Source organism: Berghia stephanieae, chromosome 14 (assembly GCF_034508935.2).
Source record: "Berghia stephanieae isolate SIO BIC M18660-M18661 chromosome 14, UCSD_Bste_1.3, whole genome shotgun sequence".
NCBI classification, from domain to species: Eukaryota; Metazoa; Mollusca; class Gastropoda; order Nudibranchia; family Aeolidiidae; genus Berghia; species Berghia stephanieae.
This window is the reverse complement of record NC_088373.1, coordinates 14,448,538-14,468,630: the sequence shown is the minus strand read 5'-3', so window position 1 is coordinate 14,468,630 and position 20,093 is coordinate 14,448,538. Positions and strand designations below refer to the sequence as shown.

Genomic DNA, 20,093 nt, shown 5'->3' with positions numbered 1-20,093 from the left:
TATATATATATATATATATATATATATATATATATATATATATATTATATTTATACATTCTTTAATTCTTTTTAAAAATGTACAAAAAAATTTTTTAATTTATTTTTTATCATTTAATTTTTTTACCTTTTTTTACTAATTATTTAATATTTTTTATAACTTATTTTAATATGCACAGTATGTACAAATAATTTCCAAAAGAATGAAAATATTTATTATTATTATTATTATTGATAATTTCACCATCATCATCACTCGTGATGTTCTTGTTGTTGTTATTAAAATAGGTAGAGACATCAGAGGTAGCATGCAATTGTAATTATCAATTCTAAATGCAACATTTCAGAACCTGGATAAACTCCAAATCCATATCTTTCAATCCTCTAACAGCCTATTCTTTTTTTAAATATTTAAATAGATCAACAGTGAAAAATGCAGACCAATTAACAAACTCACTTCACACAGAGAAAAGCAGATTCCTTGAAAAAAAAGAACAATCAACAAAGACACTTTTCCGCTTCTTACCCGATAAGGTTCCAAGCCACACTGAACTCCTTCAAAAGTTTGGTTGCTGTATACTGCAACATGGTTGTTTTCCTTGTCTGCAATGATGTTGTAAGGCGTCATCTCAACCTTTGAAAAATACAACAATGTCTTTAGGCATAAGTTAAACTTTTGGCATCTCAACCTTTGAAAATACAACAATGTCTTTAGGCATAAGGTAAAAACTTTTGGCATCTCAACCTTTGAAAAATACAACAATGTCTTTAGGCATAAGTTAAACTTTTGGCATCTCAACCTTTGAAAATACAACAATGTCTTTAGGCATAAGGTAAAAACTTTTGGCATCTCAACCTTTGAAAAATACAACAATGTCTTTAGGCAGAAGTTAAAAACTTTTGGCATCTCAACCTTTGAAAAATACAACAATGTCTTTAGGCATAAGGTAAAAACTTTTGGCATAAGTGTAAAAATTATGTACTTGATCTCTGCTGGTTTGTTTATTGGTGTCTGCCCTTGTGTTAGGAGCAACACATATTAATGCTTAATTAATATTGGTACAATTGGTGCTGTAGAAACGTCTTGAAATAGAGATCCACACTACAATTTACAATCATGTATCAACCACTCGTATCTTGTACAACTTTACTGGATCACGTATAAATAAAATTTTGTCTGTTCCAAGTTATAACGCTATTTTTTTTCAAACATTTTTGGGCATTCTACGTCAAGGGGGGGGGGGGGGGGGGGGGGGGAAGGGAAGGAGATGTTGTTCCAAAGCTGCAAGGAGGGAAGGAGGGGAGTTTTGTTCTGCTTCAAATGTATTTTAGAAAAGGAAAGTGGTACAGCTGTTGTTGGAGTTTGTCGTTTTTTTCCAACGATGTTATATTTCTTGGCTGTTTGAAATTTTCATCAGTTTACTAAATGCTTTTGTTTCTTAAATGTCTCTGATATTTAGAATTGCCTAATTTCTAAAGCATGTGTGGCATATCCTTGCTGTCTTTACAGACACTATGAAGAAAGAAATGGAAAAAAATTAATCAACCAAAATAGAAGCTTTAATTTATTTTTTTTGTTAATACATTTTTTTTGTTGGTAATGCTTTTAATTATTAAGAATGCGTCACAATGTCTGTTACATCTGGCAGAACGTACTTACTGAAAGACTAGCGTCCTATCCAAAGGGTAGCAAGCAATTACCATCACCCATTTCACGCTATAGAAACCAGAATAGACTCTGATGCCACGGGACTAATGGCTATGAAGGGACTTTTTTTTAATTTTTAAAGATCCAAAGCTTCGGGCAGTTCCTTTTTGTTCTCTACTGATATTCATAAACTTAAAAACTTACCATGTATTGAACAACCACGCCAGTTATTTTAGCAGGCCTGCCCCATGTGATGCCGATACAAGACCCATTACCAAGAGTTTGCCTAATGTACAATGGTTGCATATCTGTCTCTGTACAGGTTTTGATCTTACGTAGTATACTCCACTTGCCCCATCCAATTTCATTCTTAGCCCTGATCTGTTTTAGAGAGAGAAACATATCTAATACTAAAGGGAAATGTTAAAAAGGCAGTAAAAGAAGAGAGAAGCCAGTAAAGAGTTGGGAACAGGACACAAATAGATGACGGGCGGGAGGGGGGGGGGTAACCACAAGACAAACAGGGAGATTGGCAGAGGATTGAGTTGTTACTCTCAAATAGAAAACGGTAGGGGCTGCCTGAAGCCGGTGATCGGGAAAATACTAACAAAAGAGTGAAAATGGAGTGGCTTTGTATGGCAACAAAAGAGTTTTGTTCCCATACGAGGCCTCTCTATTTTCATTCTTTCGTTAATACTCTCAAATAAAGTTGTTGTTTTTTGTTTTTTTTGTTCTTCTTAAAAGTTTTACGGGCCTTGCAACACATTTAGGTCATATCAGCACCAGTAAATAGGAAGAGAATGGATTTTTGCTTCAAATAAGAAACCGATATAGATTCCAAGAGCATGCTATCAGTGTACTCAGTTTGAGATCACTTAAAAAGTCTCATCCAGACACCAGTACAAGATCCCACTATGAGGAACACACTCAAATGGTTACAAAATATGTTCAAAACAAAAATATCACGATCAGTAAATAACTGAAAGATGATTTATAAAGTTTTAAAAAATAAAATCACAAAACTAACACTATACATTCACTGTTTCTCTTTCAGCCAAGGACTCCGGAAAAGGCCAGGACAAAACCAAGTGATCGCATTCTAAGACAGATACAGAAAGCAACTCAGATATAGAGGGATAGAGGACATAACAAGTGATTTCCTGCCCACCATGGGAGGTCAAAAGACCCGAAGCAATCAAATAAAGTTCAAGAGGCAACATCCTAACAAAGAATCAATAACAATAATAAGATGGAATTTAATTTACAAAGACAAATGATTGGACGATTTGGGTTTCCCTCTTGTCAACAAAACACAATGAATGAGACACTTAAAATTAATTGATTTGTCTGCAGCATCATGTTTTGTTGACCAAGGGGAAATTTGAAATATCTACATAATTTGTTTCAGTAAATAAAATTGAAGCTTCTTATTGTTATTTATTTCTTCAAGTCTCAAGCAGTCTCGAACAGTCGCAATTATCTTCGATGCGCGGAGTTGCGACTTAAGGACAAGACATTATAACAAAGAATTGAGACAAAGAGGTCAAAGAATAAAATCAGACACATACAAATTCAAACCTAGATGGAACAGAGGATAACGCGTTGCATTTCATTTTAAAAAGGCAAATAATTTAAAAACTTGGTCTATGTATGTTTTAACTTAAATCTTCTTCTTTAAAATTACTCCATACCTACAATTTTAATATCAATATATATAATTATTTACTACATCTTTACAATTACATACACATGTGCAAAGATAACCTTACATTTTTACAAGCAAAATTACTATTCTTTACCAACGTGTTAAGAGTCAAGAATGTTATATCACCTAAAAGAGAATTTATTAAACCACAGGCATGAATAATTATATTACAATCTGTCAATCACAGTGTGTATGGTGAACATTTTTGTAAGACAACTTGATATTTCAATTTCAGAAATGACACAAAGAAGGAATTATTAAGAATGTTAATGAGACAATCGTGATAACGCAAGTTCTTAAATTCTCTGAACAGAACCCTTTCGCACCAACGTGCCCTGAATGAACATTGCCGTGTTGTCTGCTGATGTTTACAAGTTATCTGCTGTTTTAAACCAAAACATATATTATCTTTGTGAAATTATTTTGTAATCACTTTGTTTCAATTCTTTTACTCTTGAATACATGCCAAAACTGAACGTCCAAGAGAAAACCCGTCTACTTGGTCATATTCATGCTTAATTAACGGCCAGTAGTTGAGGTTGTACAGCTTTCCAATGTTACAGCTACCTGCCATTCTATTATTCCAAAGTTCAATACTGAAAGGGCATGTGAAGGATCACTGACTGGCAAGCCCAGAGTAATAAGGGCCAATGATATTGAAAAATTTTTCTGAGTTAATTTACAATGTTTTGTTTTTGTTTTTAAGGGTTTTACGGCGCTTACAACACATTAAGGTCATATCAGCGCCAGTAAAAAGAAAGCAAATGGGATAGTAAAAAGTTCCAGAATTACAATTAAAACATCCAAGGAAAGGTAAGACAAAGGGGAATCGGTTCAAATAAGAAACAGGTGTAGATTCCAAGAGCACACCATCAATGTACTTAGTTTGAGATCACTAAAAGTCTCACCTAGACACAAGCACAGGTCCCCACTAAGAGAAATACACTCAAATCTTTACAAATCACATATAATATAAAGAAAACATAATACAGTGCATAACAGAGAGATGATTTATAAGGAAAAAAATATCACCTCCCAAAACTAACTATACATTTGACTGTTTCCCTCTCAGCCAGGATCCGACCAGGACCAGGACAAATCCAAGTAATCTCATTCCAAGACAAAGATAGAAAGCAAGTTGGAAAACAGATATAGGGGGATAGAAGACACAGTAAGTACCTCCCTGCCCACTATGGGAGGTCAGGAACCCCACCCAGTAATTTACAATATTATTTTACTGTACCTACTACATATGTTTACTTTAACCACATTTTATTTACTTATATGTTTATGTAGATATCATTACCGGCATTTTATATGTCTGTACAATTTTTTTTTTTTTTTTTGGATGAATAAAATATCATCATTACTATCATTATTATTATTATTATTATTATTATTATTATTATTATTATTATTATTATTATTATAAAGCGCCTTGAGCAAGTTTAGTGAATATTGCACTAAATAAAAGCTCAATTAAAATTTAATTTAAACAAACATATGAATACCTGGTATTGACAGCTGTGGTTATGAAAACAGTGATGATGGTGATTGTGATAATGATGATGGATGATGATGATGATGATGATGATGATGATGATGATGATGATGATGATGATGATGACGATGGATGTTTGTGATGATAATCATAATTAGTGACATTTTACCTTGATAGAGTACGTGGTGTTTGGTCTAAGTCCATCCACAATGAAATGGCTACCAGCACTCCGAGTGTTCAGATTCATGACAGGCAAAGATCCACCAGACAACTTTGGATGGAAAGATTTTGAGCTGGAGCTTTTATATAGCGCAATATCCACTAAACGTGCTCAAAGTGCTTTACAAAGGGTCCCTGGCCAACAGCAACACTTAACATGTAAGACGAGACATGAGGCCTGTTAGGCGATATTACAATTTTTTTTCGGACAGTGACAACGCTGTAAACGGCCAGGTACTCATTTTACACCTGAGTACTGTGAGAGAATGTGAGTAAAGAGTCGTTTCTAAGGACTCAACTATGCGCCAAGCGAGGCGCAAACCCAGGACCTTCGGATCCGAAAGCGAGTGTCATACCAAAAGACAACATAGCCGCACAAGATTGAAGGGGAAGACACAGTATGTACCCCCCTGCCCGATATGGGAAGTCAGGAACCCTACCCAGTATATGTTTGTTTTGGTTATTAGATTGTTAAATCCTTCAGAGCCATAAAGCCCAATGGAACCAGGAGACTTCTTCTCATTTTTTGTAGCATTAATTCAACAGACTGTAGCTTGCTACCTTCAAACAAGACGTTAATTTACTGCAAAGTAAAGTAGTTTGTCTGATCTAACAGAAACAGCTACCCAAACACTGCTGTGTGGACACAGGGGTAATAATAATAATAATAATAATAATAATAATAATAATAATAATAATAATAATAATAATAATAATAATAATAATAATAAAGCTGAAAACTTATATAGCGCTATAACTCCGAGACATCAGACTCTAAGCGATTAAACAAATTACAAAATAGGGAAGAAAAGTCATGACGTCACATCCTCTTCTCTTTTGGTTCCTAAATCCTTGGAAGTGTGTAACCAGTCCTTTGGAGTACTAATAATGAATAGGTTACATAAGGTGGCATAACAATTTCAGTAGCAGGATGTATAGGCAGATTCTTAGGATTACAGGACGTAAAAGAGCAAGGATACCCACAGAAAAAATAAAAATTCAACTGCACTCGGTGACTGAATTGGTTCCTTGCTCATGAGGCAAGTGCTAAATCAATTCGCTATACTAAACCCCCAACTGTTGACTCTATGCTCTATTAATTCAGTTTTTACTGAAAAAGCCTGACAAAACACATTTTGTTTTGTTCATTTTGGCCACAAGTTTTTAAATTTAAATATTGACATTCATGATGATGATGATGACAACGACAACAATGATGATGATGATAACAACAATGATGATTATGATGAGTACGATAATGACAACGACGACGATGATGATGATGACTACGACACCAACAATGGCATAACAACAATAACCAAAACTAAAACAACAATGACAACAATAACAACAGCATCAACATCATCACAATCCAACTCATCATTACCACCATCAACAATTCCATCACCCCCCCCCCCCCTCCCCACCCCCGTCTCCGCACCTCACCCACTCCTTCATCATCAAACAACTTACCTGTATTTGATAGAGTTCAATGTTTCCATTTGGCCTGACTGGTTCAAACACTTGCAAACCAATGCTGAATTCATCATTTGTGTAGTTTTCAAAGTTTGGATCACTTGGCACTGTTTATCAAAGCAACACCAGAGTTGTAAAATTATCTTTAAATCCAATAGGGAACAAAAGTGATGTCAAACAACTGGTTCCTATCTCAATGAAAGTGTAAAACCACTCTTCCAGAGGACTGAATACATACCATGTGTAAAATATCTTCTGTTTTCAGTGATGGCATCTTATTTTCTTGTCTAAAGATATGCTGGTCATCAATCAAGATATCCATCCTCACTCTTTTACATCCTGTAATCATTAGAATCTGGCTATGCATCCAGCTAGTAAAAAAGGTTTTAAGTCAGTTTGGACGAATTCAATCCCTTGAAGAGGCGGGGACATCGATTCCTCGAAACTGGGGGAGAAGTTGCCAGGCTTTTTCACCAGCAAGAGGAGACATTGGGCAATGGCCAGTTGGCTTTGGTCGAGAAGCTGCTTAACAGCACGCTAACTACATCAGTGGGGACTTGCCACCTGTCCAACATGTACCCATTGTGGTAACGAGCCCGAAACAGGTTTTTATTCTAAAATATCAGAATATTTCCCCAATAAATATGTTGAAATAAATTAATATAACAGCTTCAAGACAGAACAAAGAATGTATTTCTTCTTTATCTTTTTTCATTGTGAAGCAGCCCCTTTTTATGGAAGATCTCTCTATACATCTATTTATATATGTAATAAAAAGAACTGAAAACCCTCAATAATTTTGGAACCTTTTTTTTATTTTGGAAACAATTTCTCACTTAAGTTCATATCAAAACCAATTTTTCAAATGTTTCTTTGCTAAGTATTTATTTTATTAGCATGCACATCAGATATATGTACACATAAAAATTAGAAAAACGTCCAATTTCACATTGCAATAAGATCTATTGTCAATGAAAATAATACAAAATCTAAAATGTCATTCTAGTATTCTAGTATTGTAAAGTATGTCAAACATATCTTCATTTGACCTAAAACTGTTTCAAAATGTATGAGAATTTTTTCAATGGCCTGCAAAATATCCTTTGAGCATTCTTTGTCTTGCGATTACAAGAATTTAGCCCCAAAAGTAAACAATCAACTGATCTACTAATTGGTAACAAACCTGTTTTACTCGTCTGGAAACCAAAAGGCATACTCCATGGTCCTGGACCTTGCGAGTTACGATAACGAATCCGGGTTAAATATTTTGTGTAGGGTACAAGATCTCTCCATTGTTTCTTTTCCTGCATTGTACTCGTGATTTTCCTGTTTTTAGAAAATGGACAAAAAAATTTGTCAAAATTGTTGGAACTACAATACTACATAGATCATGTTGAAAACTTTTTCTTTCTTTATTTCAGAATGAAGTGCTTCAAAGTCATGAGGCCCAGAGTGTTGGAATAAATTCTGGATTATGAAGGGTTAAACAGACAGTAGCAATTACATTTTATCCTTCAGTTAGGATGCTAGACTGCCACACATAATAATATGCTCTGCCAGATCTAATCACTATAGAAAAAACCTTGACTGCACCTTGAATCAATACCAGTCCCCTGACCTGTGAAGCAAGTGCTCTAACACTGAAATATCAGGACCCAAATCTAAAAAAGTGCCAAAAAAATAACCAAAACAATCGACAGGGCAGCGAATTTAGGGTTCAAAGGGTTTATTTCCAATAAGATATCAAGAAAATGTATCACTGTGGTGTTGCTGTACAATCTTGGAACTTACAAGACTTATGTCTGAAGATGTCAGCCAGCGATTTCACCCCTCAACAGAGAAGAGGCATTTTGCAGTGTGCTGGCCCTATCACAGGAAGACGTTATATTCGTGGTGTTCTAGATGTAAATCAGCATTATCTTTTTTAAAAATTATACTTAGGCCTACATGGTTACATACGTGCCTGCCTGCCTGCTCCCCCCCCCCCCCCCCCCCCCTCCCACCTCTCTCTCTCTCTCTAGATATATAATATATATATATATATATAATCATACTTTTCTTTTTTAAATGGGCAATTTAGGTGCATATTACTTTGTACTCAATGATATAATGGATATAGACAGATCTGACCCTAGTTACCACTGGCCTTGTGCAAACTCATAATTAGTGAAGAAAATACTTTGTTTCAATTAATTTGTATTAGTCCACTTTAAAGTTTCGACGAAAGGCGCTATATAAATATGCTTATTATTATTATCAATTTACTTATACTGCAGGGAAAAGGATCGAACTCCACAATTAGACTAAACTAACACTGTAAAATAATTCACAAAAAGAAGGGGGAAAAAGTAGTCAACAGTAAACAAAAATAAATAAAATAAAATACTTCAAAATCAAATCTTAATTGAATAAATATTATTAATTGCAAGAAATGGAGAAACAAAAGCACTGTACACCTAATGATACACCGAAAGTGAATGAGAAAAGGATATTTTTTTTCAAAACACCAAAATATTGTTTGCATTATTTAAAACCAGATGGAGTGAACAGTTGTGACTACAATGGCCTAGAGGAATAGTTTCTTTTTTTTTTTTAAGATAAAAAGTCGAGCAATGTTAAGCATGGTGTGCAAATGAATGGATAAGAAATGATTGTCTAACTCCGGCACCATAAAGTTAAAGAGGTAACTTGAGAGAGGCACTTCACAGGCATGTATGTCTTCACTTAATTTCTGTATGTGTTTATATAATCTGAGCATTGGTTTAGATCTACAGAAAATGGGAACAATTAGGGGGATGTAAAAATAAAATAGAGGTGGAGATAAATAGGGCGTATCTTGAGAATAAAGAAGGAGGATGTTGAGATTGGCAAAGGATGAAGGAACAACGTATATGCCAACAATGGAGGCAGAAGTGAAAGAATGGGATGAGATTTAGAACTCCTTGGAGATGCTTGCCATGGACAGAGACAGAGTAGTAGTCCTTCAGAGCCATAAGGCCAATAAGGAACTGGGATTTATCCCAGACAACAATTACTTGCTACCCTTTGGATAGGATGCTAGTCTATTGCAAGTTACTTTCAATCAGATCTTCATTCAAACAGCGCATAGTTGAGTCCTTGGAAAAGGCTCTTTACTCACATTCTTTCACTGAGGTGTAAAATGATTACCTGGCCCTTAATAGTTTTGTCTCTGTCTGAAAAAAATTGTAATATCATCTAACAGGAATCATGTCTCGTTCTAAATGTTAAGTATTGTTGTTGGCTATGGACCCCTTGTAAAGCACTTTGAGCACATTTAGTGGATATTTCGCCATACAAATGCTCAAGTTTAGGGCATGTCATAGCAAAAGGAAAAAGACAAAAAAATTAGATCTAGCAGCTTTCAAGAGCTACCACAATGACAAAAAGGATAAAAATTGTAGATTCAAATTTCTCATTCAACAAACACAATGAAAAGTGAACTTGGAATAAAATTAAGGTCGGATCTATTTCTCAGAATGCTCAGGAAAATAAATTTGAATTCTATTTCTCAGAATGGTCCGCTAGCCTTCAGTAGCTGATGGGTTACGGAAGCAATGTCGATGCAAACGTAAATGCTGAAATGGAGTTGACAGGGAATTCTCACAAATCATCAAGCTAGCGTTTTTTAGACGCATTGTTGACAAAGACGGATTTTATCAAAAAGTTGTGCTATCGCGAATACTCCAATGGTGCGTTCACTTTTGCACTTCACGCTGCACTAAAGAGAAAACAGAAGTACACCTAAATAACAAAGCCAAAGTCTCAAGACGGGAACAGAGGTTGAAAGACAAGATAACACAAATGCAAGATAGAAGTCTAACAGAAAGTTGGGAATAAAAGGCAGAGCTCTCAAGCACTGGCAAAAGAACCCCCCCCCCCCCCCAAAAAAAACATATAATGCATACACATTCATCATTCACACAGACACTCCCACAAATAACCAAAAAAAGATCTTGAGAATGGAAACTGTTCGGAGAAATAGAGATCAAGTTTATTTTCCCTGAGCATTGGGAGAAACATTAACTTCATAAAATTAAATACATCATGACAGAAATAAATCTGTTCCATAACAATAAAAAAATATACAAATTCTTTGGGCCCTCTTCAAAAGTCATCTCCACATCATAGCCTGTCTTGATTCCACCCCTATCAGCACATGAAGGTGGTTGCCATGACAATTCAGCCAATGTAGGACCAATTATGTTTAAAGTGATGCCTTGGACAGTTCCTGTGGGGACTAATATAATGATCTTAAGTTTTATCACTTTTTTTATTTCTTTATTCAACACCCTTTTCAATGCAGCTGATCGCTATTGTGAGGAAATATTAAGCTCTATTCAAATAAATCATTTTTATCAACATCATTATGATTGTAATTATTATTATTATTATTATTATTATTATTATTATTATTATTATTATTATTATTATTATTATTATTATTATTATTATTATTATTATTCCCACCATTACAAACAGGTAGCAAGTCTTGCTGGATGAAAATATTTTCAAACTTAACATGAGTCCTTTTCCTCTTGTCTGCAACCAATTTATTTTCAAACTTAACATGAGTCCTTTTCCTCTTGTCTGCAACCAATATATTTTCAAACTTAACATGAGTCCTTTTCCTCTTGTCTGCAACCAATTTAACGCATCAGAGTATCTGATGAATGCAGTTAATTTAACAAAGAGTTTGGGTTCTAGCGAACTTGCTGATCTAACTATATTTTATCCATCCGATTATAAGTAGTTGGGTTTTTTTTCTTTTTCCCACGCAAAAGATCAATCCCCGGTGAAGTTGAGATTCTTTTCTGAGCCCCCCCTGTCCACCCAGCAGGGATTGGGTAGCTGGGTCTGTTAGATCTGGCAGAAAGTACTTTGCGATAGATTAGCGCCCTATCCAATGACTAGCAAGCAATAGCTTTTGTCCATTCCACGCTATAGAAACTCAGATAAACTCAGGCTCCATGAGCCTTATGGCTCAGAAGGACTACTTTTTCTTCCATACAGTAGTTGACCTGCCTATTTACCTTGATCGTGTGTCATTATTGTTTCTGACACGGCATCCCTGACTTTGTCGTCGGTGGAATTATCCACGCCTATGACAACAATCCGCACAGTCCTCCATGTCAACAGGCCACCAATCTCATAGGAACGCACTCCTTCCTGGAGGTTTATCACCTGGTCAGATAAAATCGGATACAATTTACAGACACAAGAAAACTATCATTGTCACTATTTGATCCAATGCCTTAAACTCATGACAGGCCCAGATCTGGAGAATTTCCAGTGGGTCAACAAAATTTGCCATAATTGACCTGTCTTTGAATAAAAGGGAATAAAAAATTCTTGGGATATTCTTCATTCAAAAAATTGATATCAATAGTCCCAGACAGGGCTTAGAATTTAATAGCGTTGTCTGTCCGAAAAAAATTGTAACATCGCCTAACAGGTGTCATGTCCTGTCCTAAATGTTAAATGTTGCTGCTGGCCAGGGACCCCTTGTAAAGCGCTTTGAGCACATTTAGTGGATATTGTGCTATATAAAAGCTCAATTAAAAAAAAAAAAAATTTAATTGATCAAAATATGAAGAAAACGTTTTCTGGCCAAAATTTTAAAAGGCATTTGTGACAGTGAGGCAGAATAGAACTTTTGAATGATCTGAAATAGAATCCACTGGTTATGGGGGTTACCTGTGTATGACGGACACCCATCTTGGCAGACAGTTATTGGGAACGATGGTCTGTTTTTCTTTCTGTATTATTGTCAAGAGTATGACAGACACTTGTCCAAAGCAGACAGGTATTTTACATACAAACAATCCAAACATTGTATGCCCCTAACTGCAATGTTGTTATGCTTTAATATATAAAACAACTGACCAATCAATTTGCTATAAGTGGAGAGGTTTTTTTTAAAAGAATTAAGAGCAAGGAGGACATGGAGTTATTAAACAATGATGGCTTTCAGAGTTGGTATTCTCTTTAGGTTGTCTCCCCTTGCCACTATCAAGAGTGTCACACATGAATTGCTTATAATTTGATAGATATAATATAGCTTGATCTTATCAGCAAGTTGGTAAGAACCGAACACTTTCACAGTGTGATACGAATGCAATTAAGCCAACTGCACTCTTTGACAGTTATAATGTGTTATAATCTGTTTTTTGACAGCCGATTTCACTCTATGAGTGAGACAAACAATGATTGAATGTGGGAGGGAGATCACACCTTGCCAAATTATAACTGCCATAGAGTACTCCCTCGTGGATCTTTACCTTGCAGTTGGTGAGGGGGCTTGAGGCACACGGGAGGGCAAAGGTGTAAATCCCGGTCGACCGTCACGAGACCATCCCGGGTATCGAGCCAACGAGCCACATGAGCTGCTCGCCCCGGTGTGTGACTAAATTTGATCCAAACCCGGTGAAAACCATAAGAAGCTGCTGCCATAGAGTACTGATGGCTTAATTTTTCATGTCATATTGAAAGTGTTCGGTTCTTGCCAATAGCCGATAAGATCAGACTATATTTTATCCACCAAATTATAAGCAAGTTTCTTTTGTGTTTCGTTTTGTTTTTTTGGTTGCTTTTATTTTGAAAAAGGGGGGGGGGGGAGTTTTGTTAAACGTTATTGTAAAAGGTCACATAAATGATCACATGAAAAATTGAACCATTCTGAACCATGCAACAAGGTGTGATCTAGAGGACTTAATCTTTTTCCTCTACAAAATATCTGTGAGAATATCCCGATCGAAATTGGTGAAAGAACAGCCTGGATCGGTCAAATAATTTGATTCTCAAAGAACTAAGAGAAGACAGAGATGGTCAAAATACAGAAAATGACCTGTCAGGATATCAGGTAGAGACCTCAAAACTAGTACTGACTGTCACTGAAGCCTAAAAACTGTCATAGGTTGACAAATAGTTTTAGTCAGAAAATTCCTACCTCACATCATCAAAACCTGTCATCTCACAACGGTTTTATGTCTGTCTGAACATGTTGTTAAAAAAACTAAATTTTAAGATTAATCTATACAATTTGAGTAAAAATCAATGCCTTCATTGCTTCTTCGCCTTCAAAAAGCAAACAATTTTATGTTCTCTTTATCTAATTCATAGTATTTTGAGAAATGTAACACAAATCATTATCAAATAATTAAGATATATTTATAGTTGACCTATACTTGACCAAAAAAGGCAAAGGCTTAAAGCTAAGACTTCAACGTTTTCAGATCTTTATGAAAAACAGATAACAAGATCCCTTGAATCTGTAAGCAGTTTTTGCTTTATTTAGAAACACCCTCCAGCCTGTTAAAATAGTAATCTTACCAAGGCCTAATCAGTCTCAGTCCTAGCTCTGGGATCAAAACAATAAAGTAAGGGACAAACCTGTCTGTGTGGATTTACAATCACTTCGCAGTCCCCAATCTTGATATACTCATACGCCAGGCAACAGGTGACATTTCTTGCAGCATAGAATGTGCTGATATCCCAGAATGCCTGAAGTCGACCAAGACTTGCTTTTCTCTTCAACTCAAGGTGGGTAAACATTTGACTCCCTTAAACGGAAAAATAGAATATAATATAATCTCATTATCTGTTGATCTCATTATGTTTTATACATATATCATTACAAAAAGAAACTAAAGGCATTAATAAGGACAGGTTATATTTCATTGAAAGCAAATTCTTGGAGCCAAAATTTGAATAAAATTTGAAAATAAATACGAACATTTGTATAGTGCATTTCTACAGATTGCACCATGTCAAATGCAATTCACGATGGCTCATTTGTTCACCAAGCAACCATATGGTACCAAGTTTTCATTTTAAACTATATATACATTGTCTGTTATTCATCTAGCATTTACAATATCCATCACTGACTGAGTTGAGTGGGGTAATGCGTATAAAGTACTTTTTTATTATTTAAAAATAAATTCCCTTTATTCATCCCCATCGGAAATTATTCTTAACAGTTTATTCCAAGAGAAGACTGGAATAACCCAGGTGTCATCCACAGTGCAGTGCCGCAAAGTGAGCTAGATTGAGGTGACTTGCTCAAAGCTGCACAGCGCAATAGAGATTTGAACTTGGTACTTGGTACCTTTTGGTACATATCAAAGACGATACCCCTGTACCATGCTGCTTCCCTCGGACATAATGCTAAGGCAAAAATTTTGGTATCACTGCCACCCATCTGGTCACTGACCAGACCATGACCAACACTGCTTGATTTTTGTTACAAGACACGACATTGTACTGTTTACAGGAGCAATTGCTTGCTTTTCTCTAAACAGGATATTAGTCAAACACAAAATACTCCCTACCATATCATCTGTTTGATTGACCCATGTAAGAACAAGGAGGCCAGAAAAAAAATGTGTGGTCGACTATGGCCTGGTTTATTATATATATATATAATTTTTCCTTAGCTGTTTATGTTTTTTTTTAAGTTGACCACAAAGGGTTTTTAATAATTTCTCGCATATAAATTCCAGACCAGGAATTGAAACTTCTCTTTTCAGACCATTGGAGCCATTGTTACCTTATTTAATAAAGTTCAAGTCACCTGTTGAACACCCTTTGTTTTATTACTCTTTTTACTGTAATCATTTACTACCTAAGAACTCATTCATACTGGAGTTGAGCAGGGTCATGTGACTAAATTGCTTTGCCTGAGGAAACAATCCCAGAATCTAAGTATTAGAATCATCACTGTTGTCATACTGTCAAGCTAAACGCCTTTTGATTTTGTCATAGGGGAAGGAAAAAAAACAACAACAAAAAAATCTTTAATATATAGCAAAATATCTACTAGACATGCTCAAAGCACTTTACAGGGGGTCCCTAGAAAACAGCTAAGCTTAACATGTCAGATGAGACATGATGTCTGTTAAAGGAAATTACAATTATTTCCGACAGATCTGACAGAATGCTGTTAACGGCCAGCTATGCATTTTACACCCGAGAACTGTGAGAGAATGTGAGTAAAGAGCATTTTTCAAGGACTCAATAAATTATGCGCCGCTGAGAGCAGGACTCGAATCCAGGACCTTCCGATCCAAAGGCATGTGTTGTACCACAAGACCACATAGCTGCAATGGAAAGCCAGCAATGCTGCTGTTTAGCTGCATCAGAGTTCATACAGCATTCCAACATTTTTAAAAATAACTTACCAGTTGGGAGAGTTGGGTAGCCGTGATGTTTTGTAACTAAGAGTTCCTCAGAGGAAGTGCTCATCAATATTTGATTTTCCTGAATAATACGAGAAATGCTTGCCGATGACTGTGGTGCTGAAGTAGTACTTCTTTCCTGAACATTACCATCAGCACCAAGACTTTCCATCAGGTGACGTCTGTATCTCAAATGTGTTAAATTGCCTATGATACAATACAGTGTAATACAATACAAGTTAGACTCCTTTTTTATTCTTCAAAACGCAAACAGATCGCTGAATACTTTCGGCAATAGTACCATTGATATTTCCTCGCAAGCAAAATACCTTGGTGTTTCTATTGATCAAGGGCTCTCTATTGACTAGTCATGTAAATAACCCTCTAAAATGTATGTACATAGAAATGAAGAAAATTAGCAAATTTTGTCATTTACTGCAAAACGTATTGCAGAACTTTTACTTAACTCTCTTGTTTCATCAAAGTTAGATTACAGTAACTCCATCATTGCCAATATAACAAAATAAAAAGTGAGACAACTTCAGGTTGCCCAAAACAATGCAGCCAGGCTGATTTTATTATTATTATTATTGTTTTGATATTAAATGCCAGTATAAAATGAAAAAAGAATGTTGTTCTTTGGAGCCAAAATGTTCACGGAGTCCCGGTATCTATAGTGTTAAACCGAAAGTAACAATTACACATTACACTTTGAAAAGGATGCTAGTCTATCACAAAGTACATGTTCTAACAGACCCAGTTTCCAAAATCACTGCATGGAGGACATAAATAAGTATGCAAAGTGTCTTTCCTAAGAGCATACTGTCCGAGTGTCAAATTCGGCTCAAATCCTCAGAATGACAGTCACACACAAAAACAGTGTAAAGGAGAAACATTCTCCTTTATTACTTACATTCCCCTGATTTTAAGTTTCATCCCAATTTATGGCATAGTGAAAAGCTATTAAAAGAGCAGGTAAATTTTGTGTGCAGAGGGGGGAGGGGGTGGGGGTAGCTGTTGTTTGGAAGTTAAAGCCGCTAAGGCTCTGAAGGCAGCCTAAGTGCTATCTATAATAGCACTGCTCAATGAAATGATGATCATCTCTTATAATAGAATAAACTTTCATAAGTTTGCCCTTGTTGGGAACATATTTATTGTGTTCTGGTTTGTTTTTCCTGACTGTGATGGATGGACACCAGGAGGAGAGAAAGGGACGCCCAAAAACAACATGGTGCAGAATGGTGGAGAGGGAAAGAAAAGAAGCTAACACAGTATACTCCAGGCAACGAGCAAGAACTAAAGCAAGGGGCCAGAACAAATAGAGGGAAACTGTTCAGGCCTTTTGCACATCCTGGCACTGAGAGAAGAATTAAGGTAAGGCGTTATTATTGAGATCTGTTTTCATGTTGTGAAGCACTGTGAGTCTGTTGTGTGTTATTTCTTCTTGTGTGTGTTTGTGACGCCAGACCAGTTATAAAAACCTCTGTTCATCATTCTTTCTCTTTTTTAGCATATGATTCAACATGGATTATTAATCGTTAACTTCATATAAGTTTACCTTGCATACCGTGATCCATTCCCAAACCTACCCACATTTATGGATATACATGTTTTAGGGCCTATTACTACCCACTTCGGTTAAGCTTTTATTTATATATATATATATATTTATTCTATTTCCTATCATGAACGAGGTGTAATAATCTATTCAGGAAACCCTCCTCTTTTCCCCAATTGCTAAATCCACAATCTGTAGACTAAACTCAATGGGTGCACTAAGGTGCAGATCATATTTTTACTTTTTGAATTGAGTCAATGTGTTGTAGGATTTTAAAAAAAAGAAGTCTTCATTATTCTAGGAAAACCCATGTATGTTTGAGTTCCAATTCAGACACAATCATTTTTTTTTTCTTTAGCAAGGTAATAAAACCCTATTTCCTCTTTTTGATATATCAGACACTTGTTTGATGTGGATTATACTTATTCCTTGATCGAATGCCTATTGGCATATCTTAAAATAAATAAATAAAATAAAAAATAAAATTCCCTTTATTTATCCGATAGGGGAAATTTGTCTCTAGGGTCTATTCATAGGTAAGACTGAAATAACCCAGGCATCAACTGCCATGCAGCGTCGCAAAATGAGCTAAGGCAAGGTGACTAGCTCAAGATCACACAGCGCAGTGGAGGGTGATTGAACTCAATGCCTTTCGGGTACGAAGCGAAGGCCGCACCACTGAGCCACGCTGTCAGATCATAAAGACAACGTTTATATATAATGCACATCAAAATTTGACAACAGTCCATATGAGCCAAGTCATTAGCTCTCATAGAACAAAGCAGTCCCTCAGAGTTTATCTCAGTTTCTATAGCATTGAACGGACAGTAGCAATTGCTTGCTACCCTTTGGATATGATGCTAATCTATTGCAAAGTACTTTTTGCCAGATCTAACAGACCCAGCCACCCAAATACAGCTGGCTGAACTGGGAAGTAAAAAAAAAACCCTCAACATTACCCGAGATCCATCACAATTCCATTGCGTGTGAAGTGAGTGCCCTAACAACTAAGCTATTGTGGCCTCTTTCTTAAAACATTCAATTACATATAGCCAATACTGTTTTACACATGACTTTGCTAACTAATGTTCAGTGTCAAATTTATGATTATTATCACCCATCTAAGTAACTTATTGCAATAAAAATCCCCTGACTTTGCAGGAGAGATATTGCACAGTGTGTACATTGTGTTAAAATAAAAAGATGGGTGTGCTCCCCAAAATTTGAATTTTCTGAACATATCACCTGGAATAAAGTAAACAATAGTCAACAAGCACTGGAATACAGAATAAAATAAAGATGTTTACCAGTATCCAGGCAAAGCAAATATAATAAATATACAAGAATTAGAGTTTAATTAACATTAAGAGAAATGAGAAATGATTGTAGATGAGAAAAAAACATATCTGCATGACATTAGGAAGTTCGAACTTATAACAAGATAAACTTTTCCAAAGGGGGTGAGAGGATGTGGGAAAGGGGGGTATTTTGTTCATACCGCAGGTAGTTTTACAATCTCAAAAATAATGGCGGGTTACCAAAGCTATCAACCGGAATTGAGCATTGATGATGCCTTCCGTATGGTCCTCGAGGTAAAGGAACGGCTTCAAAACGTGTTTATAATAGAAACATTTATTTAAACTTCGCTTGCAGCATTATAAAACTAGTTGTATCCGTAGTTTTTGTGGGTTATTTTTTTGGGTTGTTTTTTGTTTTATCTTGAGGAGCTTTAAAAAAGGAGTAACAGCTTTATTTTGTTTATGATGTAACTGTTGGCCTTGTGAAAGCCCGCGGTCCGTGTGATTATGATATAGAAAGGCCCACGCGCGGACTCTCACAATAACATATTTAACTTAGTTAAGATTTAGCAAACAATGCATTACAGTAAATGTATTTCTCGACTTTACGACAAAACTGTTTTATTGCCATGGAGTCATATTATACCCGTAATCAATCATTCCAGGTGACAAGAACACGGTAAGTTTGTGCGGTGTACGAGTCACTGACGAAATGACGAAATAGCAAACGCGGCCAAGTTCTTCGTAAATGTTTTTAATGTGTTTCAATGTTTCTTTGTATTGTTAATTACTAACCTGAGCAGTTATGTACAGCAATTATACCTTCCAACAAATTGTGTGAATGGCGATAAAGACAATAATAAATGGTATCAATCAAAATGCGCACCACTCTTGCGTGTCTTTTTTTTTTTTTTCGTACCCAGACAATGTGACAATGACACTCAACATATTATAGAATGCTAATATAAATCTTACCTTGTATAAATACAAATAAATAAATTACGATTTGATAATACTGTGAGTGTAGAAGAAACATGTCGAGTAATTAGATGAACATTGAAAAATAAAAGTAAAATAAGTTATAACCTCAAGAAACTCAACGTGTCCGTGTTTTCAGTTATTAGTTATAGAGTTGCCAGTTGCCAGTGCCAGTTGTCATTTTCCACAATAGCGATATTGTTTTATTTGTCATCCTCACAAATTTCCCGATTCATTGTGCATTTAAAGTATTCCTTCACAATAAACCAATGTTATTTTCCCCTTTGTTTTATATATTTTATCAAATACTGGTCTTAAAAATTGCTTGAGGGAGTCAAGACCACAACTTGATATAAGCTAATCTAATGTGGACGTTAATTTTACATTCTGGCAGGAAAATGAGCGTGAGCTGAGGGTCGTTTATGATGGAGATTAATAGTAGTAGTAGAATTATTATTATTATTATTATTATTATTATTATTATTATTATTATTATTATTATTATTATTATTAT

At 35.5% G+C, this 20,093-nt stretch overlaps 1 protein-coding gene across 1 annotated transcript in view; it reads right to left on the bottom strand.

Annotated features, from left to right (window-relative positions):
* The window catches only part of LOC144960181 (uncharacterized), a 70,742-nt gene extending 50,990 nt beyond the window's left edge, over positions 1-19,752 (bottom strand). Inside the window, exons 1-10 of the mRNA XM_078893204.1 lie at positions 19,577-19,752; positions 15,749-15,952; positions 13,959-14,128; positions 11,600-11,750; positions 10,656-10,806; positions 7,732-7,874; positions 6,546-6,655; positions 5,023-5,124; positions 1,852-2,028; positions 526-633 (exon numbers count right to left, since the gene is read on the bottom strand). Coding sequence (XP_078749330.1) covers positions 526-633; positions 1,852-2,028; positions 5,023-5,124; positions 6,546-6,655; positions 7,732-7,874; positions 10,656-10,806; positions 11,600-11,750; positions 13,959-14,128; positions 15,749-15,952; positions 19,577-19,637 — 1,377 coding nt within the window. The 5' untranslated portion in view covers positions 19,638-19,752. The remainder of the gene's footprint in view (positions 1-525; positions 634-1,851; positions 2,029-5,022; positions 5,125-6,545; positions 6,656-7,731; positions 7,875-10,655; positions 10,807-11,599; positions 11,751-13,958; positions 14,129-15,748; positions 15,953-19,576) is intronic.
* Positions 19,753-20,093: the final 341 nt, after the last annotated feature.